General features: G+C 45.4%; 1 protein-coding gene across 7 annotated transcripts in view; it reads right to left on the bottom strand.

Moving 5' to 3' along the window:
• LOC108401536 (zinc finger protein 337-like) overlaps window positions 1-15,282 on the bottom strand; it is a 169,907-nt gene that overhangs the window by 70,765 nt on the left and 83,860 nt on the right. For all 7 annotated transcript variants that reach the window (XM_073223042.1, XM_073223049.1, XM_073223046.1 and 4 more), the window contains exons 2-4: window positions 11,696-11,771; window positions 11,246-11,372; window positions 10,869-10,964 (exon numbers count right to left, since the gene is read on the bottom strand). In XM_073223042.1, coding sequence (XP_073079143.1) covers window positions 10,869-10,964; window positions 11,246-11,372; window positions 11,696-11,743 — 271 coding nt within the window. In that variant the 5' untranslated portion in view covers window positions 11,744-11,771. The remainder of the gene's footprint in view (window positions 1-10,868; window positions 10,965-11,245; window positions 11,373-11,695; window positions 11,772-15,282) is intronic.

Below are 15,282 nucleotides of genomic sequence, written 5' to 3'. Positions count from 1 at the left end.
TAAAACCAAGGACATATGGTCAATTAAAATGTGATAAAGGAGCAATGGATATACAGTGGGGAAATGAAAGCCTCTTGAACAACTAGCATTGGCAACACTGGACAGCTACATGCAAGAGAATGAAAATGGATTATTTTCTAACCCTGTACACAAAACGAAACTCAAAATGTATCAAAGATCTGAATCTAAGTCATGAAACCATTAAACTATTAGAAAAAGATGCAGGTAAAAATCTCCTGAATATAAACATGAGCAGCTTTTCCTTGAATGCATCTCTTTGGGCTACGGAAACCAAAGCAAAAGTGAACAAATGGGACTCCATCAACCTAAAAACCTTGTACAGCAAAGGACACCAACAGCAGAACAAACAGGAATTCAACAGTACGGGAAAATATAGTCACAAATGACAGATCCAATAAAGGACTGACATCCAAAATATATAGAGAGCTCACACACCTCAACAAACAAAAAGCAACTAATCCAATTAAAAAATGGGCAGAGGAGTTGAATAGACAGTTCTCTAAAGAAGGAAGTAAGATGGCCAACGGACACATAAAAAGATGCTCCACATCGCCAATCATCAGAGAAATGCAAATTGAAACCACAATGAGATATCACCTCCCATCAGTAAGGATGGCCAACACAGAAAAGACAAAGAACAAAAAACACTGGCGAGGATGTGGAGAAAGGGGAACCTCCTACACGGCTGGTGGGAATGTAAGCTAGTTCAACCACTGTGGAAAGCAGTATGGAGTTTCCTCAAAAAACTAGAAATAGAAATACCATGTGACTCAGGAATTCCATTCCTAGGAATTTACGCCAAGAAAACAACATCTCACATTCAAAGAGACATATGCAGGAGGGCGGAGCCAAAGCCAAGATGGCAGCATGAGTAGAGCAGCGGAAATCTCCTCCCAAAACCACATATATCTATGAAAATATAACAAAGACAACTCTTTGTAGAATAAAGACAAGAGGACACAGGACGACATCCAGACCACATCCAAACCTGCAAGAACCCAGCGCCTTGGAAAGGGGTAAGATACATGCCTCTGCCTGGTGGGTCCCGAGCACCCCTCCCCCCACCTCCCAGTGGGAGGAGAGGAGTCAGAGCAGGAAGGAGAAGGAGCCCAAGTCCGCTGAACACCCAGCCCCAGCCATCCAGACCAGAGCGCAGACACAGTGCATGTGCGGGGCTCTGGATACTAGGGAAACAGGGCAGCAAGAACGGTGAGCAGGTGCCTGAGGCCGGCGCCAGAGGACAAAAGAAAAGCGAGTAGGGACTCTCTTGTCCCCTCCTAGCATGAGCCGGGAGCTCTGTCCTTTCACTGTATCTCTAAATAAAAGCCTGTACTTTGCTCTACCAAATAAAAAAATAATAGTAATAGCGAGCGGCCATCGTTTTTTTGTTCTTGTTCTTGTTTTGTTGTGGTGAGTGCTTTTTTGAAGTCTTAAAGGGACAGGGACCCCAATACTAGGGAAATAGAGCAGCAAGAACGGCAAGCGGGTATCGAAGACCAGCGCCATAGAACAAAAGAAAAGCGAGCAGCCATTTTTGTGTTGTTGTTGTTTTGTTTCGGCAAGCGCTTTTTGGAAGTCTTAAACGGATAGGGACCCCAATACTAGGGAAATAGGGCAGCAAGACCGGTGAGCGGGTGCCTGAGGCTGACACCACAGAATAAAGAAAAACGAGCGGCCATTTTCCTTTTTCTTTTTTTTTGTGGTCGCTGTTTTGTTTTGGCGGGTGCTTCTTGGAAGTCTTAAAGGGGCAGGGCGGGACACATACTCTAGAGGTAGGGATTCCGGGGATCTTTGGCACTCTAATCCTCTGGGCTGCAGGGAGCACGGAGGCCCTTTATGGAGATAAATAGCCTCCCAGCCGCTCCCCCTCCAACGTAACTCCACCCCTTTGGAGCAGCAGCCCGAGCCACAGCAGGCCCACAGCAACAGCGGAGATAACCTCCATAGCAGATGGGGAGGAAGCAGAAGCCCTGTCTGTGTGCAGCTACCCAGCATAAGCCACTAAAGGTCGCTATTCTCCCAGGAGAGGAAGGCCACAAACCAACAAGAAGGGAAGTTATACCAGCCGTCACTCGTCCCAGCTCTGCGAACTATTCCTGTCACCATGAAAAGACAAAATTACAGGCAAACCAAGATCACAGAGACAACAGAGGAGACAGACCTAACCACTCTTCCTGACAAAGAGTTCAAAATAAAAATCATAAACATGCTGACAGAAATGGAGAGAAATAAGCAAGAGATATGGGATGAAGTGCAGAGGGAGATCACAGATGCCAGAAAGGAGATTACAGAAATGAAACAAACTCTGGAAGGATATATAAGCACAATGGATAAGATGCAAGAGGCCATTGATTGAATTGAAAGCAGAGAACAGGAACGCATGGAAGCTGACATAGAGAGAGATAAAAGGATCTCCAGGAATGAAACAATGTTAAGAGAACTGTGTGACCAATCCAAAAGGAACAATATCCATATTATAGGGGTACCAGAAGAAGAAGAGAGAGGAAAGGGGATGGAAAGTATCTTGGAAGAAATAATTGCTGAAAACTTCCCCAAACTGGAGGAGGAAATAATCAAACAGACCAGGGAAATACACAGAACCCCCAACAGGAAGGATCCAAGGATGACAACACCAAGATACATAATAATTAACATGGCAAAGATCAAGGACAAGGAAAGAGTTTTAAAGGCAGCTAGAGAGAAAAAGGTCACCTATAAAGGAAAACCCATCAGGCTAACATCAGACTTCTCGACAGAAACCCTACAGGCCAGAAGAGAATGGCATGATATATTTAATGCAATGAAACAGAAGGGCCTTGAACCAAGGATGCTGTATCCAGCACGACTATCATTTAAATATGATGGCGGGATTAAACAATTCCCAGACAAGCAAAAGCTGAGGGAATTTGCTTCCCACAAACCACCTCTACAGGGCATCTTACAGGGACTGCTCTAGATGGGAGCAATCCTAGAAAGAGCACAGAACAAAACACCCAACATATGAAGAATGGAGGAGGAGGAATAATAAGGGAGAGAAGAAAACAATCTCCAGACAGTGTATATAACACCTCAGTAAGTGAGCTAAGTTAGGCAGTAAGATACTAAAGAGGCTAACCTTGAACCTTTGGTAACCACGAACTTAAATCCTGCAATGACAATAAGTACATATATTTCAATAGTCACCCTAAATGTAAATGGACTGAATGCACCAATCAAAAGACACAGAGTAACAGAATGGATAAAAAAGCAAGACCCACCTATATGCTGCTTACAAGAGACTCACCTCAAACCCAAAGACATGTACAGACTAAAAGTCAAGGGATGGAGAAACATATTTCAGGCAAACAACAGTGAGAAGAAAGCAGGGGTTGCAATACTAATTTCAGACCAAATAGACTTCAAAACAAAGAAAGTAACAAGAGATAAAGAAGGACACTACATAATGATAAAGAGCTTAGTCCAACAAGAGGATATAACCATTCTAAATATATATGCACCCAACACAGGAGCACCAGCATATGTGAAACAAATACAGAACTAAAGGGAGAAATAGACTGCAATGCATTCATCTTAGGAGACTTCAACACACCACTCACTCCAAAGGATAGATCCACCGGGCAGAAAATAAGTAACGACACACGGGCATTGAACAACACACTAGAAGAGATGAACCTAACAGACATCTATAAAACTCTACATCCAAAAGCAACAGGATATACATTCTTCTCAAGTGCACATGGAACATTCTCCAAAATAGACCACATACTAGGCCAGAAAAAGCGCCTCAGCAAAATCCAAAATATTGAAATTCTACCAACCAGTTTTTCAGACCACAAAGGTATAAAAGTAGAAATAAATTCTACAAAGAAAACAAAAAGGATCACAAACACATGGAGGTTTAACAACATGCTCCTAAATAATCAATGGATCAACAAACAAATTAAAATAGAGATCAAGGAATATATAGAAACAAATGACAACAACAACACAAAGCCCCAACTTCTGTGGGACGCAGTGAAAGCAGTCTTAAGAGGAAAGTATATAGCAATCCAGGCACACTAGAAGAAGGAAGAACAATCCCAAATGAATAGTCTAACATCACAATTATCAAAATTGGAAAAACAAGAACAAATGAGGCCTAAAGTCAGCAGAAGGAGGGACATAATAAAGATCAGAGAAGAAATAAACAAGATTGAGAAGAATAAAACAATAGGAAAAATCAATGAAACCAAGAGCTAGCTCTTTGACAAAATAAAATAGATAAGCCTCTAGCCAAACTAATTAAGAGAAAAAGAGAATTAACAGAAATCAACAGAATCAGACATGAGAATGGAAAAATCACGACACACTCCACAGAAATATTAAGAATTATTGAAGACTACTATGAAAACCTATATGGCAACAAGCTGGAAAACCTAGAAGAAATGGACAACTTCCTAGAAAAATACAACCTTCCAAGACTGACCAAGGAAGAAACACAAAAGTTAAACAAACCAATTATGAGCAAAGAAATGAAAACGGTAATCTAAAAACTACCCAAGAACAAAACACCAGGGCCGGACGGATTTACCTCAGAATTTTATCAGACAGACAGAGAATACATAATACCCATTCTCCTTAAAGTTTTCCAAAAAATAGAAGAGGAGGGAATACTCCCAAACTCATTCTATGAAGCCAACATCACCCAAACACCAAAACCAGGCAAAGACCCCACCAAAAAAGAAAATTACAGACCAATATCCCTGATGAATGTAGATGCAAAAATACTCAATAAAATGTTAGCAACTCGAATTCAAAAGTATATCAAAAGGATCATACACCATGACCAAGTGGGATTCATCCCAGGGATGCAAGGATGGTACAACATTCGAAAATCCATCAACATCATCCACCACATCAACAAAAAGAATGACAAAAACCACATGATCATCTCCATAGATGCTGAAAAAGCATTTGACAAAATTCAACATCCATTCATGATAAAAACTCTCAGCAAAATGGGTATAGAGGGCAAGTACCTCAACATAATAAAGGCCATATATCATAAACCCATAGCCAGCATTATACTGAAAGGCAAGAAGCTGAAAGCTTTTCCTCTGAGATCGGGAACTAGACAGGGATGCCCACTCTCCCCACTGCTATTTAACATAGTACTGGAGGTCCTAACCACGGCAATCAGACAAAATAAAGAAATACAAGATATTCAGATTGGTAAAGAAGTTAAATTGTCACTATTTGCAGATGACATGATAGTACAGAAAAAACCCTAAAGACTCCACCCCAAAACTACTACAACTGGTATCAGCATACAGCAAAGTTGCAGGATACAAAATTAACACACAGAAATCTATAGCTTTCCTATGCACTAACAATGAACCAATAGAAAGAGAAATCAGGAAAACAATTCCATTCACAATTGCATCAAAAAGAATAAAATACCTAGGAATAAATCTAACCAAAGAAGTGAATGACCTATACTCTAAAAACCACAAGTCACTCTTAAGAGAAATTAAATGGGACACTAACAGATGGAAACTCATCCCATGCTTGTGGCTAGGTAGAATCAATATCGTCAAAATGGCCATGCTGCCCAAAGCAATATGCAGATTTGATGCAATCCATATCAAATTATCAGCAACATTCATCAATGAACGGGAACAAATAATTCAAAAATTCATATGGAAACACCAAAGACCCCGAATAGCCAAAGCAATCCTGAGAAAGAAGAATAAAGTAGGGGGGATCTCACTCCCCAACTTCAAGCTCTACTATAAACCCACAGTAATCAAGACAATTTGGTACTGGCACCAGAACAGAGCCACAGACCAGTGGAACACACTAGAGACTCCAGACATTAACCCAAACATATATGGTCAATTAATATTTGATAAAGGCTCCATAGACATACAATGGTGAAATGACAGTCTCTTCAACAGATGGAGCTGGCAAAACTGGACAGCTACATGTAGGAAAATGAAACTGGACCATTGTCTAACCCCATATACAAAAGTAAATTCAAAATGGATCAAAGACCTGAATGTAAGTCATGAAACCATTAAACTTGTGGAAAAAAACATAGACAAAAACCTCTTAGACATAAACATGAGTGACCTCTTCTTGATCATATCTCCCCGGGCAAGGAAAACAACAGCAAAAATGAACAAGTGGGACTATATTAAGCTCAAAAGCTTCTGTACAGCAAAAGACACCATCAATAGAACAAAAAGAAACCCTACAGTATGGGAGAATATATTTATAAATGACAGATCCGATAAAGGCTTGACGTCCAAATTGTATAAAGAGCTCACATGACTCAGCAATCAAAAATCAAATAATCCAATTAATAAATGGGCAGAGGAACTGAACAGACAGTTCTCCAAAAAAGAAATACAGATGGCCAACAGACACATGAAAAGATGCTCCACATCACTAATTATCAGAGAAATGCAAATTAAAACTACAATGAGGTATCACCTCACACAAGTAAGGATGGCTGCCATCCAAAAGACAAACAACAACAAATGTTGGTGAGGCTGTGGAGAAAGGGGAACCCTCCTACACTGCTGGTGGGAATGTAAATTAGTTCAACCATTGTGGAAAGCAGTATGGAGGTGCATCAAAATGCTCAAAACAGACTTACCACTTGACCCAGGAATTCCACTCCTAGGAATTTACCCTAAAAACACAGCAATCAAGTTTGAGGACAGATGCACCCCAATGTTTATCGCAGCACTATTTAGAATAGCCAAGAATTGGAAGCAACCTAAATGTCCATCGGTAGATGAATGGATAAAGAAGATGTGGTACAAATACACAATGGAATACTACTCAGGCATAAGAAGAGGGCAAATCCTACCATTTGCAACAACATGGATGGAGCTGGAGGGTATTATGCTCAGTGAAATCAGCCAAGCGGAGAAAGAGAAATACCAAATGATTTCACTCATCTGTGGAGTATAAGAACAAAGGAAAAACAGAAGGAACAAAACAGCAGCAGAATCACAGAACCCAAGAATGGACTAACAGGTACCAAAGGAATAGGGACTGGGGAGGATGGGTGGGTAGGGACGGATAAGTGGGGGGAGAAGGGGGGTATTAAGATTAGCATGCATGGGGGGTTGGGAGAAAGGGGAGGGCTGTACAACACAGAGAAGACAAGTAGTGATTGTACAACATTTTGCTATGCTGCTGGACAGTGACTGTAAAGGGGTTTATAGGGGGGACCTGGTATAGAGGAGAGCCTAGTAATCATAATATTCTTCATATAAGTGCAGATTAAAGATAACAAAAAAAAGAAAGAATGAAAATGGGGATTACTCCCTGATAGGATAAAACTAACTGTAAATCAATGATTAATGCATGCTTTAAATATCCTTAATTTTGATCACTTAAAGGGTATCAGATGATCAGCTATGGATGTACACTTCTCTGATAATATTCCTTTCTCTTAAAAAGAAAAAAAGCAATTCCAGTGTGGTAACCTCCAATGAGTTCTACACAATGGTATAAAGGGCATATCAAAGTGTGGGCAAAGGGTCTGTTTTGTTTATACAGAGGATCAAAGCCTAATTTGGCTACCCAGAAAATGAACTAAGATATGATATGAAGAAGAACTTCCAACATCAGCACTCCCTGCAAGACTCATACCAGGAGATGATCATCAAAAAACCTCCACAAAGATCCAGGCGATGCTGCAGTTGTAGCTGCATCCATCCCACCGTTTCCTGGACTTGCCATTGGAATGAAGAAGGAGATATCTAAGCTGGCCTGTCCTCTCAGTAAAACAACAAAGTTGACTGGATCTATACTGTTGGAACTCAACCAAGAATTAGGAGAAGTGCAAGTTGTAGTGCTCCAAAATCTTACAATTACAGACTATCTACTGTTAAAAGAACATATGGGATGTGAACAGTTCCCAGGAATGGGTTGTTTTAATTTATCTGATTTCTCTCAGACTGTTCAAGTACAGTTGGACAACACCCATCATATCATAGACAAATTTTCACAAATGCCTAGGCTGCCTAAATGGTTTTCTTGGCTGCACTGGAGATGGATGGTAATTATAGATTTGCTTTCGTTATGTAACTATATTCCTATTATGTTAATATGTGTGCACAAGTTAGTTAGTAGTTTAAAACCTATACATGCTTATGTTACTCTACAAGAAGATATGTCAAAGAAATAATCAATCCTCCCATGTTTTCTTCCATCTGCTACCTCCATAGCTTTTCTTCTTTCTTTCTTATTACAACCCTTAAATAGAATTCGTGCCTCATATCGAATTTACCGAGTATCATAATTCCTCCAGGTGGTAAAGATACCTCGACACAAATGCTGGGCATAGAAGCCACAGGGCATAAATCTGCAAACAAGTAAAAAGCTAACCTTTTCAAACAATATGGCTTCTCTCCACTTACCAACTTTACATCTCCTTGTATGGCCCCGGAAGATGACTGGTTACCCAGAGACGGGTAAGATTCCTCAAGGGAGGAACAACCTAATACAGGCACAGTCGCAGGAGGGCCATCAGGTGAGAAACTGGGGAACAACAGTGGTGAGGCTAAGAACCTCACCCCCCCAACCGTTTTGAGAGAAAGCTCCTGCATCCGTGGATGTTTTATTGCCCTTGTCTAGCTCGGATTACCACATAGTCTACATCCACACACATGATCGTCTACATTTGCTCTCTTACAACAGTAAACTATGTTTTCAACTTTATCTTGCATCTACCTACCACTTCAGCATTTTGCTAAAAATAAATATAATAATAATAAAGGGAGAAATGTGGGATCCACATATAAATCAAGTATAAAAATCAAATGAATATTCATATTTGACCTGATGGTTTATAGTTCATAATGCGTGATCGAAAGTTTCTGTGATGGCTGCCCTTGTACTGTTCACCATGTAATAACTTATTCACTACATAAAAATTTGTTCACCATGTAAGAACTTGTTCGTTATGCTTCAGAAGATTAGAGACTGATGAGAATTAGGCTTGAGATGGATTAATGATTGTGCATTGAGCATTGACCCGCCTATACAGAATTTTATTGTTGTTAACAACCATTTGATCAGTAAATGACAGATGTCCTCTCAAAAAAAAAAAAAAAGGAATCCTACCATTTGCAACCAGGTCGATGGAGGTGGAGAGTATTATGCTCACTGAAATAAGTCAGGCGGGGAAAGGAAAATACCAAATGAGCTCCCTCATTTGTGGAGTATAACAAGAAAGCAAAACTTAAGGAACAAAACAGACTCACATGCGAAGATGGGACTAATGGATACCAAACGGGAGGGGTGGGGGATGGCAGGTAGGGTGGGACAGAGAAGTGGATTGTGCAGCATGATGATTAGTGAACACACTGTGTGTGGGGTCACGGGGTAGACAGTGTAGCGCAGAGACCAGAAGGGACTCCGGCATCTTAGTGCACTGATGGACAATGACTGCAATGGGGTGTTTGGGGGAAATCGTAAATAAGGGTGAATGTTGTAACCACATTGTCATTCTTGTGAAACCTTCATAAGAGTGTCTATCAATTGATATCTTAACAAAACACAAAATAAATAACAGACACATGGTACAAAAACATGTTAAATAATTTATGCTATCAAAAAGTAATCTAATGAACCGTACTATTAAGATCAGAATAGAGTAAGTGTTACTAGATTCTGGAGATGAAAGGATAGGAAGACCATGACTTGCTTCAAAATAATCGAGATGTGGAAGAAGAGGGTGAGAGTGGGAGGAGGCAGGACTGCCCCCAAGAGAGTGGAGCAGGGAGACAGGCCCACAGAGCTCATCAGATCAGGGCTATTTCACGTCAGGTCGCCTGTACACAAAGAACAAGGCACTAAAAAAATGACCATGATCACACAGGGACAGATGGATTCACTGGGGAGAAATACAATAGATGTCATACAATAGAAGACTTAAAATTCGTCTCTCAAATGCGGGACGGATAGTACAAACTGACCGACTCCTGCCAAACAAAGTGGTAAAGACTTATGAGTAGAGAAATGACAACAATCTACAGGATGTGTTCGCGGCCGAGGCTCAGCGAGGATTCCTGCAGCAGGACACAAGGGGACTTCCAAGCACATGGCAATGGGAGCCACCTCAACGTGAGTGTGCTACCACGCCCCCCCAAGAAGGGCCTAGGGATCAGGAAGGACAGACAAAGCCAAAAACCAAAACCCTCAGCATAACCAGAAGACACCCCACAAATGTACACTTGTCCACAGCCAAGGAAGGGGCATCAGATCTCAGCAGAATCTCCCGTGATCCCACCACAAGGGCCTGGGGTAGGGAGGCCCAGGAAGTACTGGGCACACAGGAGACGGGAACAGGGGGCCCAAAGGGGAACCCCCATTGCTCCAAGACAGCACGTCAAGGCGACAGGTGAAAGAACCGTGACAAGCAGTCCCCATGGTGCCCACCTCTAGACAGCAGCCACCCGAAGGCAGTGCCTCTCGGTCACAAGAGGGAAAAGGAAGGAGAAGTGGCCCCCGAGACAATGGTGGCAAGAAGATGTGGAAGACGGGACACACGGAGCCCTGCAGGACAGTAACACAGAGAAGACACCCCACTGCTGCCTCAGAGAGCCGGGTCAGGAAGGCCACAGAGGGAAAGCCTACTGGGGAGAAGGAGGGCTTCCTGCAGTCGGAAGGTGTCTGGGTACCCAGGACACCCCCTCACTCAACCAAGATGATGGTGTGGGAGGGAGGCAGGGCCAGGCAGCCCCAGCAGCTGCGGTGCAGGAGGACAGCTTCCTGCCAGGGCCTCTGAGCAGCCGCCGCCACCATTCAAGGCCGAAGGCCAGTGTCAACCCGGAGGCTCCCCTCACCTGGATGGGGGCCTAGCCGGTGTCTCCTCTCTTCCCTCCAGGGCTCTTCCCCTCGCTCCAGCCACGTGATGAGGTCCGGATTAGAACAGGGAATTCCTGCTTAGCGGGAAAAAGGAGTAGGTCAGTTTTCGTTATAGGCCAGAGACACTATGTGGTGGTGCCAGACTGGGAGGGGAAGACCGTGGTGGTGGGATGGAGCTGGGAACCATGCATTCCAGGCTGTGTGGGCACTGGAAGGCCTGGCAGTAGTCCCAGAGGTACACAGCCCCCGCCCATCCCCAGGGGAGCAGGAAGCTGAGCACCTGCTTCTCAGTGGGACCCCAGGGAGAGTAAGGTTCAAAGGATGCAAAACAGCCCTGAGGGGAGCCCCAGCTCACCCAGCGACACCAGGTGGCTGAAGTTCTCCAGCATCACGTGTCTGTACAGGGTCCTCTGCGCAGGGCTCAGCAGCTCCCATTCCTTCTGCGTGAAATCCACAGCCACATCCTCAAACGTCACAAAAGCCTGCAACAAAAACCCAGGCCTGCTCACCAGGAGGCTGCGAGCCACAGCCTGGCCATGTGTGGGCACGATGGCTGCATCTGACCACCGGGTGCCAGACCTTCCACACTGCAGGTGGTGGTTCCCAGGGGCAGCCTGAGACGGAGAGCACGTCTGCCCTCCTCCCCAGCCCGAGGACCTGCCTCATCCCACAGTGGCTAATCAAGCAGGTCACCTCCCCTGGACGGCTGCTGCCTTGGCCCTGTACCAACGAGGCAACCACCAGGGCAAGTGAAGGGGTGGGTCCGTCCTGTGATGGCAAAGATGGGAGATCTGGTACATCTCACCTCTCTGTCGGCCTTCCAGGGTCCCAGGGCCGCCTTCCTGCTCTCCATGGGGAAGGGAAGCCCTCGGAGGGCTGCTCTGCGGAGAGGGAAGAGAGTAAGAGGGTGCGTGGGTGCGCCTGCCCCGTGTGAGGCAGGGCTGACCCTCGCAGTGGGGGGCAGTCATGGGCACCAGCACGGCCACCTCCAGGGTCCTGACAGTGGCAGAGGGAGCCAGGCTACCTACTGGCACATCTCCAAGCTAGGGCCTGGGTGAGACACTTCAGTGCCACGGGAGCTGAGTGAGGAATTTTTACCATGCTCAGTGAGTGAGAGACGGCCTTGGGACCCCCCAGGGGAGCTCCTGGCTCTCAGGTCAGGGCCCAGAGCTCCAGGGGGCCTCATGACGGCTCTAGCGCCTCTCCCAGCCTCAGGCTCCATGTGCTTAAGTAACCACAGGGCGCAGACCAGAGGCCATCGGTACATGCTGTTGGCAGGATGCACAGCATACTGCTAACCTCATGCTGAAGCCCAGGGGAGCCGTGGGCAGGTAACGTGGGGGGGCCCCGGTATAGAAGCAATATCCCAAACCAGGGCAACCGCAGCCAGCCAGTTCACCCCCAGAACCCCTCCCCCATTTGGGGGGTGCGGCAGCCTGTGTCTGCAGAGCTGATGGCAGGTCACACTGTGGAGGCCTCGGGGGTTTCTGATCAGAGGTGAACGGGAAGAGGCTTCCCCCGAGGACTGCTTCTCACAGCGCCTGGCCTGCCTCCACCCCTCATACACCCAAGGTCGGGGGCCAAGCCTGGGGCCCAGCGACAAATCAGGATTGGAACAGTTCCCAGTATCTCAACGCACCATCAGCACGGGAGGCGGCTGAGCTGTGGTGAAGAAGAAGCCCTAAGACACAGAGTCGGCCTCACGTGCGGGAGCCGCTGCCATCTGGGTCCTGGTGCAGCAAAGCACCTGTGGGACACTTTACCAGGAGTCGGGGCGATCCGAACATGAGCCAGACGGAAGGTGACACCGAAGTGTCATTAAACAATACGGCCACATGTGGTGTCATTACAGTGGGGCAACGGGTCCACAGAGGCTTGTCATACCGTTCTTTCACAATTCGTATTTTAAAAAATAACAGTGAAAATATTGTAATTTAACTGTCAAACAAATTGTAGAGCAAAACGATGTCATTAGAACGTTCTCCACATTGAGAAATACAGGCCTGGGTAACCGAAGGGGCCACGTGCTGGAGAGAGAATCCGAGCGCTGGGCGGCGTACTAGCTTAGAGAGACTTAACAGGACATCGTGTAGAACTGGTCAGAGGGAAAAGCATTGAAATCCCCTATGTTCTGTATGGGAAGTCAAAAGCACTTTTTAACATTTGTTCTTGTGATTTCTTTATACAGACTTTTTATACCCCCTCTGTTGCATGTCTATCTACTCAAAAGTCCCAATGTTATGCTCCTCTATGTACTTTCAAAAGTTTAAATATTTTATGTTATCTGCAATCTAAGTCACTTTTATTTCCTATTCTCAATATTTCTTGCCAGGTCACGGAAATTCAAGTGATTTTTAAAAACCTGATTTTGGATCTTGTGAAGTTCTAAGTTCTCTTCTTAGTACAAGTAGTTCTATGATAGATCCCTTACGAGATATACTGTAGGAGAGCCAGGGAGAGGCTTTTACTTAGAAATAAAGTGAGAGGACAGACCTCCGGGCTCAGTACAGGAGGGGACGAGAGCCCCCCCCTTAGGATATTTTCTAAGTACACAACAATGTCTTCTGGGAATAAAGACAGCCGAACGTTTTCTCAGTGCTTATGCCTCTTTTTCCTTGTTTGCCCCACTAGATATTCTAGTATAACGCTGAGTGAGGGTGGGGAAGGCTGGACGGAAACGCTCGTCCCTCATCTTCCAGGAGGGCACCTCACCACTCACGCACGCCTTTGCTGCTTCCCACCCGCAGGCACTGAGCTATTACTGTGCTATGTAGAGGGCACGGCCCGGCGCTCTCAGCGGAGTGAGACGCACTACCTACTGCCGGGAGGACAAGCCGGTAATAAACCCTTTCACCCCCAGAATGATCTACTCTCATTTCTTTGGTCACTGAATCCATTGTGAACTTGTCCGAGGCAGGACGCCCCACAAGACAACTCCATTAAAGTGGCAAACTGAACTGGCTTCAGGAAATTAAGGCTCTGTCCCTTCTTGGGCATGAACTCCACGTGCCTAGAGTATATGATCCTGTGCACGTGCTGCAGGACTCCATCTGCTAACGTTTGGTGAGCCTCTCTGACAGCCTCTGGGCTGATGCCTCACATGAAGGGGCATGAGGGGTGTTACAGAAACGCCCCCCAAATCCTGAGAAGTAACGTGTGCACAGACATTTCTTAAAATGCAACAATACAGGGGCAGAATAAATTTTATGATGCTTTACAGATTCTGTGTCTCTTAGAAATTGAAGGTGTGTGGCCGCTCTGCACTGAGCAAGTCCACTGGCACCACTTTCCCTACAGCACTGGCTCACTCATGCCTCTGGGTCACATTTGGCAATTCTCACGTTATTTCACACTTTTCATCGTTCTCCTATTTGTTAGGTGACCGGTGATCTTTGATGTTGCCACTGTAGTGCTTTGGGTGCCCCCTCACTGCACCCACGAGATGGCAGAGTCCATCAGGGGGCGTCCCGAGGGCTGTGCTCACTGGCGGTCCCGTCCCTCTCCCTCTGCTCAGGCCTCCCTGTCCCCTCACACACAGCAATGTACAAATAAGGCCAACGGGTTACCCGACAGTGGCCTCTAAGTGTTCCAGTTAAAGGTCACCTGTCTGTCTTGTAAACTGAAAAGCTAGAGAAGATTCAGATGAGGGAGGAGGGCATGTCAGAGGCCAAGATGGGCTGAGAACGAGCCCTTTTCACTGAAGACTGAGCCCAGTTCTCTAGGTATGAACACACAGAAAAGGTTCATGAGGGCAGCAGTGCTCCTCCACTGAGCCCCCATTTGAAAAGATGAAACAGCGTGTGGACGATATGGGGAAAGTTTCGCTGGTCTGGACAGGAGACCAAACCAGCCACAACATTCCCTAAGACGAAAGCCTGACCCAGAGCGAGACCCTCAGTCTCTCCAATCCTACGGAGCTCAGAGATGTGAGGAAGCTGCAGAAGAAAGGGCTGAAGCCGGCAGAGGTTGCCTGATGCAGTTTAAGGAGAGGAACCACCTCTGTAACATAAAAGTGCAGGGAAAGGGGCAGTGCAGATGGTGAAGCGGCACAAGATCTTTTCCGACAAGTTCCAGCTGCGATCGCTGACGAGGGGGGTACACTAAACAACAGGCTTGTAGTGTAGACAAGGCAGCCTTGCATTGGAAGATGTCATCTAGGACCGTGATAGCTGGAGATCGGAAGGCAGTCCGTTTGCAAACCTTCAGAGGACAGGCTGGCTCTCTTGTGAGGGGCTAATGCAGCTGGTGACTTTACGTTCAAGCCCATGCCCATTTGCCATTCTGAAAATCCTAGGGTCCTGGAAATTATGCTACATTTAGAAAAGATTCCTTCCAAATTTTACTTCTTCACAATGCAGCTGGGCACATAAGAGCGCTCACGGAGGTGTACTC

This window comes from Manis javanica, chromosome 15 (genome assembly GCF_040802235.1).
Source record: "Manis javanica isolate MJ-LG chromosome 15, MJ_LKY, whole genome shotgun sequence".
NCBI classification, from domain to species: Eukaryota; Metazoa; Chordata; class Mammalia; order Pholidota; family Manidae; genus Manis; species Manis javanica.
The sequence above is the reverse complement of the archived record's forward strand: the minus strand, read 5'-3'. Positions and strand labels throughout refer to the sequence as shown.